This window comes from Entelurus aequoreus, linkage group LG12 (assembly GCF_033978785.1).
Source record: "Entelurus aequoreus isolate RoL-2023_Sb linkage group LG12, RoL_Eaeq_v1.1, whole genome shotgun sequence".
NCBI classification, from domain to species: Eukaryota; Metazoa; Chordata; class Actinopteri; order Syngnathiformes; family Syngnathidae; genus Entelurus; species Entelurus aequoreus.
The window spans coordinates 10,439,925-10,458,905 of record NC_084742.1 but is presented as its reverse complement, the minus strand read 5'-3'; the positions used below and the strand labels follow the sequence as shown (position 1 = coordinate 10,458,905).

Genomic DNA, 18,981 nt, shown 5'->3' with positions numbered 1-18,981 from the left:
TAACATTCAGCACGTTCGTGTGCAGCCATCTTGAAGAAGCTGTCGGAGCGAATCACCATGGCAACAGCAGCAGAGCTCAGTCGTCACGGGCAACCGGGAGTGAAGAGGAGGGGCCAGGACGGACACACACACACACGACTTGATGGTCATTGTTTATTAAATTTATGTCAAATGATGTCCATGCTTTCATGTCCATATGCCCCTGTGAGATTAAGTAAAAGCACATTATTTACATCTAACTGTTATTTACAAAAGTCTTGCTGGCATCTTTTAACCTCGCAGTCCTCCGTCCAGCGTCAGCGTCCAGAATCTAAGGGAAGACAACGTTTGTTGATGTCATTGTGAGGACGTCATGTGACCCATGTGAGACCCTGGCTGCTGCAAAAAAATGTCATGTGACCTTTCCAGGAAGTGATTGCTCTCAGCGAGTTCTTTGACCACGCCTTCCATCTCCTCCTTCAGCTTCTTCATCCTGGCACACACACACAAAGACTATGACCGTCTCTAAAATGGCATATTTACGCAAGTTCACTTCAATAAGTATACTGTACTCTGTGTACTTAGTTGCTGAGTGCTGTCCTATATCCATTTCCGTCATTGCACCTTCTCTCCTTTTTACCTGTGAATTGCAGTCCCTCCCCTTTTGCTATGTAGCCAAGAAGGCAACTATTGAGGGTGTCAAGTGTGAAGCACTAAGTGTAAATACATACATTTAATACACACATGCGGTTAAAAAACTTGGTCCGCATTGCCGGCAGTAAGTCGGACACGTTTCCAGTGAGGGTTGGACTCCGCCAAGGCTGCCATTTGTCACCGATTCTGTTCATAACTTGTATGGACAGAATTTCTAGGCGCAGTTCAGGGCGTTGAGGGGATACGGTTTGGTGGCTGCAGGATTAGGTCTCTGCTTTTTGCAGATGATGTGGTCCTGATGGCTTCATCTGGCCAGGATCTTCAGCTCTCACTGGATCGGTTCGCTGCCGAGTGTGAAGCGACTGGGATGAGAATCAGCACCTCCAAGTCCGAGTCCATGGTTCTCGCCCGGAAAAGGGTGGAGTGCCATCACCCAGTTGGGGAGGAGATCTTGCCCCGAATGGAGGAGTTCAAGTACCTCGGAGTCTTGTTCACGAGTGAGGGAAGAGTGGATCGTGAGATCGACAGGCGGATCGGTGCGTCGTCTTCAGTAATGCGGACGCTGTATCGAACCGTTGTGTTGAAGAAGGAGCTGAGCCGGAATGAAAAGCTCTCAATTTACCGGTTGATCTACGTTCCCATCCTCACCTATGGTCATGAGCTTTGGGTTATGACCGAAAGGACAAGATCACGGGTACAAGCGGCCAAAATGAGTTTCCTCCGCCGGGTGGCGGGGCTCTCCCTTAGAGATAGGGTGAGAAGCTCTGCCATCCGGGAGGAGCTCAAAGTAAAGCCGCTGCTCCTCCACATTGAGAGAAGCCAGATGAGGTGGTTCGAACATGTGGTCAGGATGCCACCCGAACGCCTCCCTAGTTTTTAGGGCACGTCCGACCGGTAGGAGGCCACGGGGAAGACCCAGGACACGTTGGGAAGACTATGTCTCCCGGCTGGCCTGGGAACGCCTCGGGATCCCCCGGGAAGAGCTGGACGAAGTGGCTGGGGAGAGGGAAGTCTGGGCTTCCCTGCTTAGGCTGCTGCCCCCCGCGACCCGACCTCGGATAAGCGGAAGAAGATGGATGGATAGATTAAAAAACTAAATGTAAGCATGCAAGTGTAACACAATTTTGTAACTAAAAGACAACACTTAAATAAGGAATCAACTGATTATCTGCACAGATATTTAGCATTTAGCAAGTATGTGAACTAGGGATGTCCGATAATGACTTTTTGCCGATATCCGATATTCCAATATTGTCCAACTCTTTAATTACCGATACCGATATCAACCGATACCGATATCAACCGATATATGCAGTCGTGGAATTAACACATTATTATGCCTAATTTGGACAACCAGGTATGGTGAAGATAAGGTACTTTTTAAAAAAATAAATAAAATAAGATAACTAAATTAAAAACATTTTCTTGAATAAAAAAGAAAGAAACAGTTACATAGAAACTAGTAATTAATGAAAATGAGTCAAATTAACTGTTAAAGGTTAGTACTATTAGTGGACCAGCAGCACGCACAATCATGTGTGCTTACGGACTGTATCCCTTGCAGACTGTATTGATATATATTGATATATAATGTAGGAACCAGAATATTAATAACAGAAAGAAATGGGGGGAGGGAGGTTTTTTGGGTTGGTGCACTAATTGTAAGTGTATCTTGTGTTTTTTATGTTGATTTAATAAAAAAACAAAAACAAAAAAAAACGATACAGATAATAAAAAAACCGATACCGATAATTTCCGATATTACATTTTAACGCATTTATCGGCCGATAATATCGGCAGGCCGATATTATCGGACATCCCTAATGTGAACCCTTTGGGATTACTTGGATTCTTGCATAAATTGAGCATAAAATGCTTTCTGAGCTTCATGTAAGTCATAACAATAAACACAGTCTGCTTAAACTAATACTGCACAAAAAAATATATGTTCTCATTTTTTATTGAACACAACATGTGAACCTTTGAATTTAATAACTGGTTGAACCAAGCTTGGCAACAATAACCTCAACAAAACAATTTCTTTGGTGGCAGATCAGACCTGCACAATGGTCTGGAGGTATTTTGGACCATTCCTATTTACAGAACTCTTTCAGTTCAGCAATATGCTAGGGATGTCTGGTGTGAATAGCTCTTTTGAGGTCATGCCACAGCATCTCAATCGGGTTGAGGTCAGGACTCTGACTGGGCCACTCCGGAAGGTGTATTTTCTTTAGTTTAAGCCATTCTGTTGTGGATTTACTTTTACGCTTTGGGTCATTGTCTTGTTGCATCACCCATCCTCTCTTGAGTTTCCGTTGGCAGACAGATGGTCTTAAGTTTTCCTGCAAAATGTCTTGATACATTCGGGAATTAATTTTTCTGTCGATGACAGCACTCCGTCCAGGCCCTGAGACAGCAATGCAACCCCAAACCAGGATGCCCCTTCCACCATATATCACCGTTGGGAGGAGGTTTTGATGTTGGTGTGCTGTGCCTTTTTTCCGTCCACGCATAGTGTTGTGTGTTTCTTCCAAACAACTCAATTTTGGTTTCATTTGTCCACAGAATATTTTGCCAGTAGTGCTGTGGAACATCGAGGGGCTCTTTTGCAAACTCTGAACGTGCCGCAATGTTTTTCTTTGACAGCGGTTGCTTCCTCCTTAGGGTCCCTCCATGAACTCCACTCTTGTTTCATGTTTTCCTTATTGTTGACTGGTCAACAAAAATGTTAGCATGTGCCAGAAGTCTTTAACTGACACTCTACGATTATTTTTCCTTCAGTGCGCATTCTGCGCTGTGCTCTTGAGGTCATCTTTACAGGATGAACACGGGAGAATAGCAACAGTGCTGAACTTTCTCTATTTGTAGACAATCTGCCTTACCGTAGACACATGAAGATCAAAGCTTTTAGAGATACTTTTGTAATCCTTTCCAGCTTCATGTAAATCAACAATTTTTTATCTTAGGTTATCAGAGTGCGCTTTTGAGTGATGCAACTGTTAACATCAGGCAATACTTCTTGAGATAAGCGAACTCAAAACTGGATTGTATTTATTTGGCAGGGCAGCTTTAACCAACATCTGCAATCTCATCACACTAGTTGGACTCCAGGTTAACTGACTCCTGGCTCCAATTGACTCTTAGAGAAGTCATTAATTAGCATAGGGGTTCACATACGTTTTCCACCCTGCACTATTTACATGTTGTGTACAATAAAAAAAATGAGAACATAACATTTTTGTGCAGTAATAGTTTAAGCAGACTGTGTTAGTCTATTGTTGTGACTCAGATGAAGATCAGAACACATTCTATGGCCTATTTATGCAAAAATACAAGTAATCCCAAAGGGTTCCCATACTTTTTTCTTGCAACTGTATATATAGTCGATATACAACTGTATATATATAGTCATGTATACAAATATATACATGTTTATATACACATACACTACCGTTCAAAAGTTTGGGGTCACCCAAACAATTTTGTGGAATAGCCTTCATTTCTAAGAACAAGAATAGACTGTCGAGTTTCAGATGAAAGTTCTCTTTTTCTGGCCATTTTGAGCGTTTAATTGACCCCACAAATGTGATGCTCCAGAAACTCAATCTGCTCAAAGGAAGGTCAGTTTTGTAGCTTCTGTAACGAGCTAAACTGTTTTCAGATGTGTGAACATGATTGCACAAGGGTTTTCTAATCATCAATTAGCCTTCTGAGCCAATGAGCAAACACATTGTACCATTAGAACACTGGAGTGATAGTTGCTGGAAATGGGCCTCTATACACCTATGTAGATATTGCACCAAAAACCAGACATTTGCAGCTAGAATAGTCATTTACCACATTAGCAATGTATAGAGTGTATTTCTTTAAAGTTAAGACTAGTTTAAAGTTATCTTCATTGAAAAGTACAGTGCTTTTCCTTCACAAATAAGGACAGTTCAATGTGACCCCAAACTTTTGAACGGTAGTGTACATGTGATTTGTTATGTTTTCATTTGTAACAATTTGCAAAAAAGATTTCCCAAGTTTTGAATTGGACTGCTTTTGTATGTGTGCACATGTAATAAAGGTGTTTGTAATATCCCCTGATGTTGTTTGGTGCTAAATTAAGCACAACATTAGATCCACATAAAATATGTCGCCACCGGTCCGACATAAAATACCTGATGTTTGTTTGATGTTTTGCCAATATGTGGAACCTTTGTCTCACCGTGCCCCCTACTGCATTAATTGTTGTGACACCTGCCTCTTTAAGTGTTGGACACGCCTTTTTACTTTTTGAGAGGTAGGCGTCCGTGTGACGGCAGAAAAGTTGGGTTTATTATTTATTTAAGAACTTTATTTCATCATTTTTTTCTTGCTGTGTCATATTTTGTGTAGGGGCACAACATTTGGCAATAATATTAATAATGTAGTTCTTGTTAACATTGTCAGGCATGCTTTTTTAATTTCCCTGTGTTATCGTATGTAACGCCCTTTTTGTTCATGATCTCTGCGTGAGAGGGGCACGACATATGGCGAAAATATTGACTACTACATTTGTATTTCCTGTTTATGTCATCAGATGCATCGTGCAAGTTAAGTGCGGCTGAGCAGCAACGTTGGTGTCGGCCATGATTATCACAAGTCATCACACAACGCAGAGAAAAATACCACCGGTAACATAAGAAGAACAACATAAGAAGTGTAGTACACTTATGCACCTTAAAGACTAAGTGTACAAGTGTACTGCAGTTAGGTAATGGCTAAGTATGTAAGTGTAGTACACTTAAGCACCTAAGACAAAGTGTAAGTATGCAAGGGTAATGCACTAACTTAAAAGCCTATGTATGCAAATGTATGCTAAGGACGCAAGTGTAGTACACTTAAGCACCTAAGACAAAGTGTAAGTATGCAAGGGTAATGCACTAAGTTAAAAGCCTATGAATGCAAATGTATGCTAAGGACGCAAGTGTAGTACACTTAAGCACCTAAGACAAAGTGTAAGTATGCAAGGGTAATGCACTAAGTTAAAAGCCTATGAATGCAAATGTATGCTAAGTACGCTAGTGTAGTACACTTAAGAACCTAAGACAAAGTGTAAGTATGCAAGGGTAATGCACTAAGTTAAAAGCCTATGTATGCAAATGTAAGCTAAGTACGCTAGTGTAGTACACTTAAGCACCAAAGACAAAGTGTAAGTAAGCAAGTGTAATGCACTAACTTAAAAGCCTATGTATGCAAGTGTAGTGCACCTCTGCACTTAAAAGTGTAAGTGTGCAAATACACCAATGAGGCACGGTCAATGACGATGAGTATTTTCGTAGAAAAGTTCTCACCCTAGAGTCATCTCGACCAGCGTGTTCTGGCTGAGGTACGCCTGAGGCTTCATGCCACTCGCCAGCAGAGGAAGAACCTTGGCAGGAAGTTGTTCCTGCAGCTGGTTTAGAGGGTAAGCGTCAGAACACGGCCAAGCCAGCGTTGACGCAGGGACACGTCAGCGTACCTTAGCGGCTCGCTCCATCAGCGCGCTCATTTCCTTCTCCGTGCTGATCAGCTGAGTCGTCAGGCCGAGCAGCTGCTTCCTCACGTGGTGTACCTTCCTGTGCAAGTTCACGCAGGCACGTTAATGTGGTCGCTAGGCAACCGGGAGCATATTGAAGCGACGGCGCTCACCTCATCCACTCCTCGCTCTTTGAGATGAAGAGGCGGTACTTCATGGCACACTCTTCGGTGAACAACGAGCGCGCTTTGCTGGCGTGAAGGACCAACTTCTGTCTGTCGTGCACACACACAAACACACACACCGAGATGATGAGCGGAGGCTGTATCAGAGTGTGTGTTTTGTCACATCTGGACTTACTTGTCAAATTTGTGGATCTGCTCCTCATTGTAAGGAAGACCTAAACGAACACGCACATGTTAAACAAAGATTGTGTTTAGAGATAATGGCTTTTTTGCCGATATCCGATATTGTCCAACTCTTAATTACCGATTCCGATATCAACCAATACCGATATATACAGTCGTGGAATTGACACATTATTATGCCTAATTTTGTTGTGATGCCCCGCTGGATGCATTAAACAATGTAACAAAGTTTTCTAAAATAAATCAACTCAAGTTTTGGAAAAAAATGCCAACATGCCCAACATTTATTATTGAAATCACAAAGTGCATTATTTTTTTAAACATGCCTCAAAACAGCAGCTTGGAATTTGGGACATGCTCTCCCTGAGAGAGCATGAGGAGGTTGAGGTGGGCGGGGTTGGGGCAGGGGTTATGGGGTACGGGGTAGCGGGGGGTGTATATTGTAGCGTCCCGGAAGAGTTAGTGCTGCAAGGGGTTCTGGGTATTTGTTCTGTTGTGTTACGGTGCGGATGTTCTCCCGAAATGTGTTTGTCATTCTTGTTTGGTGTGGGTTCACAGTGTGGCGCATATTTGTAACAGTGTTAAAGCTGTTTGTACGACTACCCTTAGTGTGACCTGTATGGCTGTTGACCAAGTATGCCTTGCATTCACTTGTGTGTGCGTGAAAAGCCGTAGATATTATGTGATTGGGCCGGCACGCAAAGTGCCTTTAGGGTTTATTGGCGCTCTGTACTTCTCCCTACGTCCGTGTACACAGCGGCGTTATAAAAAGTCATACGTTTTACTTTTTGAAACCGATACCGCTAATTTCCGATATTACATTTTAAAGCATTTATCGGCCGATAATATCGGTCTGCTGATATTATCGGACATCCCTAATTGTGTTGTGTTGTTGTTCTTGACTCACGTCTCTCAGCTTTGTCCTTCTTAAACTGTTGGTAGATGGCTGTAATGGCGTCCAGCAGAACTTTAATCTTCTCCACGCTGCACACATGACACGCTGATCACACACTGATCTCACACACAATACACACACACACACACACAGTTTGTGTGTCATACTTCCTGTCTTCAGGGTGTGTGCCCACTTGTTGCGTCCAGCTGTCAGTCAGTGGACCTCCTGACAAGAACTTTGTCTTCACTTCCTGCGTGCTTCGATCAATCGGTTCCATCGAGCTGGAGATCTACGTACACACACACACACACACAAATACAGTCACATCGCCATAGCAACCGTCACACAACAACAAGGCTTCCGAGGTGAGCGCTCACTCTGACAACTTTCTTATGCATGTCGGCGATCTCGTCGTACTCTGATGTCAGCACGTTGGCTTGCACGAGTACCTCCAACCTGCGCACGCACGCACACACACACACACACACACACACACGTGAGACGTGCTTGGAGCATGCGCGACGTGTTCGTGCACACTCACAGCTGTTCCGTCTTCTCCAAGTTCTGAGTGCAGAGGTTAGACAGCCGGAAGACCTCCGACTTCTTGTGGAGGATCTCGTTGTAGTCCTCCTTCATCAGTTCACTGTCATCGTCATCATTATCATCAACATCCTCATCCATCTCATCATCTTCATCAAAGAACTCACATGAGACCACGCACTCCTTTGCGGACCAGTTCTTGGTAGACCAGCAGAGACTCAGACGTCTTCCACAAGTGTCCCACGTCACCTGCGAATGTCTGGATAACAAGATGCCGTCAGCGCACTGCAAAAACTGAAATCTAAGTAAGATTAAATATCTCAAATAAGGGTGATATTTGATTATTTTCTGTCTGATAAGATAATTCTTCTCATTAAGCAGATTTTATGTTAGAGTGTTTTACTTGTTTTAAGGGTTTTGGTCCTAAATTATCTCAGTAAGATATTACAGCTTGTTGCTGAGATTTTATGACCTATATTGAGTAAAACATGCTTGAAACTAGAATATCAACTGATGCAAAGCTGTGTCATTAACATTCACAAGTATAAAACTACTTTTTTAAAGTGATAATTTCTTAATTCAAGCATGAAAAAAAAATCATGATGCCGAGTGCATATCATTATGTTAAGATAAATGCACGAGCGTTTACTTAATTTAAGAATATTTTTCAACATGTTGAGCAAAAAGGTCTCTTTTTTTTTCCTAACAAGAAAAGTGCACTTGTTATTAGTGAGAATATACTTATTTTAAAGTATTTTTGGGTTTATTGAGGTTAGCTAATTTTACTTGTTTTGGAAAGTCTCGACAAGCCGAATTTTCTTGTTCTATTGGCAGATCATTTTGCTTAGTTCAAATAAAATACCCCTAATTTTTGTAAAAAAGTTTCTTGTTTTTGAACACTGACTTTTTGCCGTATGGGCGTGGCAATGCACAAGGGTGCGAGGGTTTCGGGGCGGTACCTTGGCATAGCTAGCGTCCAGGTCCAGATCGTAGCGAGGCTGGACTTTGGGAGGACTCGCTGTGGAGACACAAAAACACTCATTGAGGCGAAGCTGAGAGAAGTTGCTATAAGTGAGCGGGGTCACGTACGGTCCTCAAAAATGAGTCCCACGGTGGCGACAGACTCTCGGCTGACGAGCATGATGGGATTGTCCCTGGTGGTCTTGGGGAAGGTCTTGGCCTGGCGGTTGGGGTCCAGGACGAGGCGGCGGCCCTCGTAGAGGAGCTCCTGGTTGTGCAACGGAATACTGGTCCTGCGGGACAGCAGCTCCTGGAACAGCGCCGCCCTGTGGAAAAATGCGGTCAGGCGGCGGCGGGACGCAGAGGTGGAGCGACACCAGACGCTTACGTGTTGTACTCGTGGCTGTTGACTGACTTCGAATAAGTTTAGGTACGTACGCAAGTGCAATGCACTTAGTTAAAGGCCTAAGTACACAATTTTAATGCAAAGTGTAAATATGCAAGTGTAACACATTTATGCACCTTAATGACTAAGCTTCAGATACATCTTGAGGATCTCATGGAGAGACCACATCACCAATGAAGAGGTGATGAGAAGGGCAGGGGTAGCACCATTGTCTGACATAGTCTCTGACATGAGAAGGAGAATGGCTGGACACGTACTCCGACTGCCAAGAGAGAGACCGGCAAGTGTGGCAATGGACTGGGTGCCAGAAGGGGGAAGGAGGAAGAGAGGACGGCCAAAGAAGACGTGGAGACAAACAGCCAAGGAAGACCTGAGAGAGATGGGAGTCAGCTGGCATGGAGCAAGAAGGGTGGCCAGTGACCGGAACAAATGGAGGGGACTCGTTGCCCAATGTTCCAACAGGAATGGGAGGAACTAAGTCTAAGTAAGTAAGACTAAGTGTAAGTATGCAAGTTTAGTGCCCTTATGACAAAGTGTTAGTAAGCAAGTGTAACACGTTCGTGCACTTTAAAGGGGCTGTTTGGTACTTTCTCACGGTTACATTTTTCAAAGCAAATAATATAACAACACCACCGGCTAGCTTATGTTACCATTAGTGGTTTGACGGAACAAATTTGTTTGACAATTGTCTATATTTTTCACTATTACAAAGTTTATATAATACACATTTTTACCAGCCCGGATAAAGTGATTGGTGTTCACAGCACACTCACTCACTCCGTCTCATCAACACATACACTCAGGGAGGGCATGCGCACATACAAAAGCAGTCCAAGAGAAGCAACTAACAATTTACAGTCATGTTGTTATTCTGATAGAAAATACATTCCATGACAGCTAACGCTAGCTATCCAAATTGCTATTATTAGCTAAAAACACCTAAAGTGCATGCATGTGTGACGTACGTACGTAATTACGTCAATATGTGCGGGAAGCCGTACGAGGACAGGATACACTGTGAGAAATACATTGGAAAGTTGGCACCCTCTAGGCATCTGTGTGAATGTTGCAAACAGCCCCTTTAATGAATAAGTGTAAGTACACAAGTGTAGTGCACTTATGCACTACTCAGTGGGCTAGTGGTTAGAGCAGGGGTGTCCAAAGTGCGGCCCGGGGGCCATTTGCGGCCCGCAGCTAATTGTTTACCGGCCCGCCACACATTCTGGAAATGCTATTGCAAAAATTTAAAAAGACATTGAAAAAAGTGGAATGAGGTGAAATCTAACTAGAAAAAGTTGCAATGTTGACACAAAGCTGCCATGCAGGCTGTTTTTTTTCTTTTGTCTATCTTTATTTTCCTTTTTGCCATTGCTCAAAAAAAATAAAATAATCTATGTTATAATGAATTATTGACAAGGCTCCAATTGTTTAAAAATATTTCACTTTAAAATGTTTTATGTGGAAAATATTGCATATATTGTGTGGTTGCCATACAAAAACATCAACATTTTCTTTGACAAAAGAGCATAAAACAAACAAAATAATAGTTCAAACGTAAAATCAACAGATATATCTGAAGTTGATCTCGTAACTTAAGTGTTGAAAGTAAAAAAAAACTAACAAAAATGTATCACTTTATGAGTGGGGCACCTTTTGGATCCCAAATATATTTAATAAGATTTTATTTATCTTTTCACTGTGATTACTCAAAAATAATAATGAATTAATATCAATGGTGTCTTGCATTGTTGATCTTTTTAAGGCTCTAATTACTTCACATCAAACATGGCTTTCTGAATGTTTTGGGCAGTGGGGGAAATACTGCATATTTCAGTTTTATTATAAAAAACAAAGTTGTCTTTGACAGAAAAGGCATAAAAACCTGTTTGTTTTTTATAACTTTATGTCAACCTGAAGGTTATATACTGTAGAGATTTACTGTAAGCGTTAAATTAAAAAAACAAAAAGATAATTTGACTTGTTTTTAACATTTTAATGACTTAGACCCTTTATGGTCCCTGGGAGCCCTAAAGGTAAAAATTTTTTTTTAAAATCCATATATTTTGTAATGGTTTGAAAATGAAAAATATGAAAACGGCCCCCGCATGCTTTAATTTTTTCGTGTGCGGCCCTCAGTGGAAAAAGTTTGGACACCCCTGGGTTAGAGTGTCTGCCCTGAGATCGGTAGGTTGTGAGTTGAAACCCTGGCCGAGTCATACCAAAGACTATAAAAATGGCACCCATTACCTCCCTGCTTGGCACTCAGCATCAAGGGTTGGAATTGGGGGTTAAATCACCAAAAATGATTCCCGGGCGCGGCCACCCCTGCTGCTCACTGCTCCCCTCACCTCCCAGGGGATGAACAAGGGGATGGGTCAAATGCAGAGGGCAAATTTCACCGCACCTAGTGTGTGTGTGACAATCATTGGTACTTTAACTTAACTTAACCTAAAACATTGAGTACGAGTACACAAGTGTAATGCACTTGGTTAAAAGCTCAAGTATGCATGTTTAGTGCACTTAAAACAAAGTGTAAGTCCGCAAGTGTATGCACTTAGTTAAAAGCCTAAATACGCAAGTTTAGTGCACTTAAGACAAACTAAGTATAGTGCACGTACGTACCTAAAAGGCTACGTGTAAGTATTTAAGTGTAATGCACTTAAACACCTTAATGACTAAGTGTAAGTACACAAGTGTATGCACTTAGTCAAAAGTCTAAATACGCCAATTTAGTGCACTAAAGACACAGTTTAAGTATGGAAGTGTAATGCACTTATGCACTTAAAAGACAAAGTGTAATCATTGATTTCTATAGGAAGTGTCACCGCCGCGATGCATGATCGCCACCGCCATCTGTCGTCCGTCAATCCCAACTGCCATTGCGTTGTGGCTCCGCTGTGCAGCGAAATAGCTCAGACTTTTACGAGTTCTCACAAATCTGCGCATAATCATGTGATAAAGTAAACACTGAAGTAAACACCAGCGGAATGTCTCAAGCTTTGCCGTCCATCAATACCAACAGGCTGGCGCGTCTGTGACGGCATTGACATGACTTGACGAGTGAAAAAGGCCACAGATTTGCCTTGGAGAGCGAGTAGTTTATAACAACGTAACATCATCCCTGGCGAACGCTGTAAACACACAACTCCCACAAACCACACCCCTGCTTCCCCATATGCGCACATAGCTGCCCGGGATATGCCTGTACAAGATTATTTATTTTGGACCTCCAGAATCAGCATTTGGGTCATCAAAGTGAAATTGCATCCAAAAACCTTCATGGACGTTTCAAAGCGTAAAATACAATCCCCCTTGAAGACGGACTATTTCATTTTGCAAGTAAACCGGATAATTTATTTGTTGTTTGTGCATGACTTCCTGACCAACGCAGGCAGATTTGAGCTAAATTGATCCCCTCTGTTGCGGCGACCAGCAAAAACAGAAGCTCTGCGTATATTTAGCGCATGGATCAGGAACAGAAATGCCATGGCAGTGATGTCGCGCATGCTGTGGAAACGGACACATTGACTTGAATAAAAACGAAAATAGCGTGGCGGTTACACAACACAGCAGTGACGAGTCTTGTGGAAATCAGGGGTAAGAACGCAAGTGTAGTACACTTAGGCACTTAAAAGACAAAAAGTAAATACGCAAGTGTAATACACATATGCACCTAAAAGACACAGTGTAAGTACGCAAGTGTAATGGACTTATGCACTTAAGACAAAAAGTAAGTACGCAAGTGGTATGCATTTTTGCACTTACAGGACAAACTGTAAGTACGCAAATGTAGTACACTTATGCACTTAATAGCCCAAGTGTAAGTACAAAATTGTAATACACTAATGCACCTAAAAGACAAAGTGTAAGTGTAATATCCTTACACACTTAAAAGACAAAATGTAAGTGCGCAAGTGTAATACACTTATGCACCTAAAAGACAAAGTGTAAGTACACAAGTGTAATACACTTAAGCACCTAAGACAAAGTGTAAGTATACCCTTACGCACTTAAAAGACAAAGTGTAAGTACGCAAGTCTAATACACTTATGCAACTTAAAAGACAAAGTCTAAGTATGCAAGTGTAATACACTTACGCACTTAAAAGAAAGAGTAAGTAGGCAAGTGTAATACACTGTATTGCAAGTGTAATACACTTATGCACCTAAAAGACAAAGTGTAAGTACGCAAGTGTAATACACTTACGCACTTAAAAGAAAGTGTAAGTAGGCAAGTATAATACACTGTATTGCAAGTGTAATACACTTATGCACCTAAAAGACAAAGTGTAAGTACGCAAGTGTAATACACTTAAGCACCTAAGACAAAGTGTAAGTATACCCTTACGCACTTAAAAGACAAAGTGTAAGTACGCAAGTCTAATACACTTATGCAACTTAAAAGACAAAGTGTAAGTACGCAAGTGTAATACACTTACGCACTTAAAAGAAAGTGCAAGTAGGCAAGTGTAATACACTGTATTGCAAGTGTAATACACTTATGCACCTAAAAGGCAAAGTGTAAGTACACAAGTGTAATACACTTAAGCACCTAAGACAAAGTGTAAGTATACCCTTACGCACTTAAAAGACAAAGTGTAAGTACGCAAGTCTAATACACTTATGCAACTTAAAAGACAAAGTGTAAGTACGCAAGTGTAATACACTTACGCACTTAAAAGAAAGTGCAAGTAGGCAAGTGTAATACACTGTATTGCAAGTCTAATACACTTATGCAACTAAAAGACAAAGTGTAAGTACGCAAGGGTAATACACTTACGCACTTAAAAGAAAGTGTAAGTTGGCAAGTGTAATACACTGTATTGCACAGGCGGTGCAATGGGGGCGCTCACGTGTTGTACTCGTGGATGTAGACGTGGTGCAGCGTGGCCTGTTGCAGGCTGAAGACAAAGACCACGGTGCGGTGCAGGATGTCGTTGGTCTCGGCAAAGAACTGGTCAAAGCCCCAACACTTTTCTTGGTCCGCCTCCAGGATGTTGGCCAGGACAGGCGTCAGCAGGCTCTGAAGACCCCTGAAAACAAGAAGCTGATCAATGAGGTCCTCAGGTACTTGTCCGTGACGAGGGATCCTCACTTGGACAAGCTGCAGGAGACGGGCATTTCGGTGCTCCACTCGATCTTCCCGTTCTCGCACTTCTGGTGGCCCGAGATGGTACCGGACGGCTTTTCTGTGATGATCTTGTACCTGCGACAGCAATGGTAGCCTTTAAATGTGTCCGCTTATCAACAACGGAGCGCGTTCCCAACACCCGCCTTACATCACTTCCTGGTTCCTGCGCGGGCCCTCAAAGGGTCGGAAAGGCAAACTGCCGGTGGCGGCGTGGTAGAAGGTGACCCCGATGCTCCACAGGTCCACGGTGGCGCCGTACTTCTTCTGGTGGTCCTTCCTCAGCACGGCGCGCTCGTACATGTCGGGATGCTGCGGCAGACACACGCTGGCTACAACATCCGACTTACTACTCCGTGTGTGACGAGATGGCGTCCTCACCAAGTACTCCTCTGTGCCGTACAGAGACACAAACTGCTCGTCGTCTTCTAGCTCCCGCGCCGCTCCGAAGTCAGTCAGTTTGTAGACGGAGCGTCCGTCCTCGCCGATGACGCGCATGATGTTTCCCGGTTTGATGTCGCGGTGCACGATGCCGTACTCCCTCAGGTGGTTCATTCCCGCCACTGCGGGCGACCAATCGGAGAGCGGCGTCATGGTACCAACTAGAGATGTCCGATAATGGCTTTTTTGCCGATATCCGATATTCCGATATTGTCCAACTCTTAATTACCGATTCCGATATCAACCGATACTGATATATACAGTCGTGGAATTAACACATTATTATGCCTAATTTTGTTGTGATGCCCCGCTGGATGCATTAAACAATGTAACAAGGTTTTCCAAAATAAATCAACTCAAGTTATGGAAAAAAATGCCAACATGGGACTGCCATATTTTTTTTATTTTTTTTTAACATGCCTCAAAACAGCAGCTTGGAATTTGGGACATGCTCTCCCTGAGAGAGCATGAGGAGGTTGAGGTGGGCGGGGTTGGGGGGGCGGGGTTGAGGTGGGGGGGATAGCGGGGGCTGTATATCGTAGCGTCCCGGAAGAGTTAGTGCTGCAAGGGGTTCTGGGTATTTGTTCTGTTGTGTTTATGTTGTGTTATGGTGCGGATGTTCTCCCGAAATGTGTTTGTCATTCTTGTTTGGTGTGGGTTCACAGTGTGGCGCATATTTGTAACAGTGTTAAAGTTGTTTATACGGCCACCCTCAGTGTGACCTGTATGGCTGTTGACCAAGTATGCCTTGCAGTCACTTGTGTGTGTGAAAAGCCGTAGATATTATGTGATTTGGCCGGCACGCAAAGGCAGTGCCTTTAAGGTTTATTGGCGCTCTGTACTTCTCCTTACGTCCGTGTACACAGCGGCGCTTTAAAAAGTCGATACCAATAATTTCCAATATTACATTTTAAAGCAACTCAAGTTATGGAAAAAAATGCCAACATGGCACTGCCATATTTATTATTTTTTTTTAACATGCCTCAAAACAGCAGCTTGGAATTTGGGACATACTTTCCCTGAGAGAGCATGAGGAGGTTGAGGTGGGCGGGGTTGGGTGTATATTGTAGCGTCCCGGAAGAGTTAGTACTGCAAGGGGTTCTGGGTATTTGTTCTGTTGTGTTTATGTTGTGTTACGGTGCGGGTGTTCTCCCGAAATGTGTTTGTCATTCTTGTTTGGTGTGGGTTATACGGCCACCCTCAGTGTGACCTGTATGGCTGTTGACCAAGTATGCCTTGCATTCACTTGTGTGTGTGAAAAGCCGTAGATATTATGTGATTTGGCCGGCACGCAAAGGCAGTGCCTTTAAGGTTTATTGGCGCTCTGTACTTCTCCCTATGTCCGTGTACACAGCTGCGTTTTAAAAAGTCGATACCGATAATTTTGAAACCGATACCGATATTACATTTTAAAGCATTTATCGGCCGATAATATCGGCAGTCCGATATTATTGGACATCTCTAGTACCAACGACAGAAGCACAACATAGGACCTGACGGTCATCTCTTACCGACATCGTGCAAGACAATGAGGAACTCGTCCTCAGGAAGTCCGTAGGCGTTGGACGACTCCTCCAGTACGGTGTAGAGACTCCCGCAGGGACAGTACTCCATCACCAGAACCTTGTGACGCGTGTTGGACTGCAACACAGGACATTAGCGTCACATAATGCAAACGGGATGTACGAACAGACAGACACACCTCCTCCTCCACGGCGAACAGTTTGACGATGTTCTTGTGGTTGAGTTTCTTCAGAACCTCAAACTCTCTCATCTGCACGTCCAACGGCCGAAGGAAGCTCAGGTTGTTGAACACTTTGACGGCGTACAGGTCGCCCGTTTTCTGCGGAGACAAGAGCTCTTACTCAAGGGCGCAGGTGGGGAGGCATGACCTCTGACCTCGCCGCGGTGTCACCTTGTGTCTGCCGCGGTACACGTTGGCCGTGGCGCCCTGACCCAGCAGGTCGGAGATGAGCCACAGGTAGTTTGTGGTGCTCTGCATGGTCCTGAAGACAACATCATTACGTTATTCAAAAAGCAGCACGCCCACAGGACCTCTTTCCTGGCTGTCAATCACCCGGCTGTAATGACGTCACTAGGGGAAATTCCCGCGAGAGGCCTAGACAACAAACACCTGCTTTTATCTTATTCAAAACATGAAAAGAAACTCGAACATTGTGGCATCAATACCAGACGTAATGCTCTTTTATTCACCAACGTTTCGGGGAGAGCCGAGAGTTAGCGCCGCCTCAACACCGTAAACACAACCGAGGCGAGAATGATTCCGACGGTTTATTTCTGGTCTTTCGACGCTTTCTGCCAAGCTACATCATATCTTACAAAACACTTCAACATAGACACCGGCTGTCACATACTCGGTACATTCACAGAGAAAGAAAAAGGGTTTTATTCTTCACTTTCATTTTGCTGTTTGCTCACCCTTTTGCTGCGCCAGATTCCTCTTCCGCTGTTGCCGGGTCACGTGGCAAGCGAGGACCAATCACCCTCAGACCAAATTACCGTAATGCACAGTTTAGCGTCTGCAGAGCTTGAGAAGTTACTTATCTTAGTAGACATGTAATACTCTCACCTGTTTTTGAAGTAGAAAAACGACCTGACATTACGGTAACCAGTCAGTGTTAAAATGTCAATGTTTTAGTTTGTAGCAGCAGTACAGGGGTTAGTGCGTGTAGATAAATAGTACTTTGATTCCTTCAGGATAGTTCCCTCAGAAAAATTAAAATTCCAGCAGCAGTGTACAGAATTGAGATCGAATTTAAAAAGTAAATAATGGGGGTATAAATGGAAATAAAATAAAAAATATTACAATAAGCATAAAAATAAAAAGCAACAATAACAATAAAAATAAGAATACAACAAGAGAACCTAGGGAGTAGTGACCATGTTATGAAAATGTATTGCACTGTTTTTTGTTGCAGTTTATTTCAGTACTCACTATAAGAACGTCCTGGGCTCGGGGTCTTTCTGTGTGGAGTTTGCATGTTCTCCTCGTGACTGGGTGAGTTCCCTGCGGGTACTCCAGCTTCCTCCCACTTCCAATGACATTCACCTGGATTGTTGATGGGCAATACTAAATTGGCTCTAGTGTGCGAGTGTGAATGTTGCCTATATGCGTTGGCTCTGCAATGAGGTGGCGACTTGTCCAGGGTGTACTCCGCCTTCCGCGCGAATGCAGCTGGGAGAGGTTCCAGCACTCCCACGACCCCGAGAGGGACAAGCGGTAGAAGATGGAAGGTTTCTAGCATAATTCATTTAAAACTGCTGATTAATCACACTAACACGATGGTAAAATGTCACTCACTTTATGTCGAACAAAAAGACAAAAGAAAATCAGCATTTGATGTTACAACAGCTCATGGTGGCAGCTGTAGAGTCCATGTGAGAACAAACTGCTTTACAGAGTGGCAATGATAGAACCAAATGTTGGTCACCTCCAGAGAAAGCTCAAAGATCCAAACCGCTCTCATTTTCCCCGTCCAAGAGACAAAAGTGCTTGAAGAACAAAAACATTTCTACATTTGGACTCTCCGGAAGCTTCTTTAAGCACAAACCTCGGCATTGACGTCGACTGGGCCCGCACTGAGAGCACAAGCATCAGAGAATGCTCAAGTGCCCCACGTTGGAATCTTTGTCAGACAAATGACACGCAAACATTGGTACATAATAACATGAATGGAAGCCAACACTTATTGAGTAATTCAACAAGTTTGAAAGTAATGCACGCTGACTTGGACCTCCTACAAGGACACCAATTTTGCCACGGGTTGGGGCTGACCTGACCCTTCATTTCAGCAGACATCAAGTCTTTCCACAGGTTTAATCGTCACAGCTGTGCTTTGACAGGATGTTGAGATTGTCACATTAATGCTGGTGGAACTTAGTGTGCGTGTGTGAGACGAGCAGATTGTCGTGTGTAGAAAAATAGACGGAATGACAGCTTTACAATGTTTCTTCTTCCCGATATAGCTTATACAAAAATACTTCCCGTCTCACTGCTCAGGCACGGCTTGGGAACGCTGAGCCACACGGCAGCTTTGGGACGTGAACGAGACGCACATTTTGGTTTGGGTCCCGACAGGACACTTTTATTGCGCTGTGCTCGCATCAC

The 18,981-nt window shown here is 43.3% G+C and overlaps 1 protein-coding gene across 2 annotated transcripts; it reads right to left on the bottom strand.

Moving 5' to 3' along the window:
• Positions 1-131: 131 nt before the first annotated feature.
• On the bottom strand, positions 132-17,401 carry tbk1 (TANK-binding kinase 1). 2 transcript variants are annotated; one of them, XM_062064650.1, is made up of 21 exons: positions 17,292-17,401; positions 16,768-16,858; positions 16,555-16,695; positions 16,364-16,493; positions 14,793-14,974; positions 14,563-14,723; positions 14,379-14,489; positions 14,137-14,316; positions 9,008-9,204; positions 8,878-8,936; positions 8,086-8,177; positions 7,920-8,021; positions 7,756-7,834; positions 7,546-7,667; positions 7,391-7,467; positions 6,476-6,515; positions 6,289-6,390; positions 6,119-6,215; positions 5,952-6,052; positions 401-472; positions 132-310 (listed from the first exon to the last, which is right to left on the bottom strand). In XM_062064650.1, the coding sequence occupies exons 2-21, from the start codon at positions 16,852-16,854 to the stop codon at positions 271-273; spliced, it is 2,172 nt and encodes a 723-aa protein (XP_061920634.1). In that variant the 5' UTR covers positions 16,855-16,858; positions 17,292-17,401; the 3' UTR covers positions 132-270. The 2 variants fall into 2 exon arrangements, with proteins under 2 accessions (XP_061920634.1, XP_061920635.1); XM_062064651.1 differs by lacking the exon at positions 17,292-17,401 and adding an exon at positions 17,067-17,236.
• Between the last annotated feature and the right edge of the window lie 1,580 nt (positions 17,402-18,981).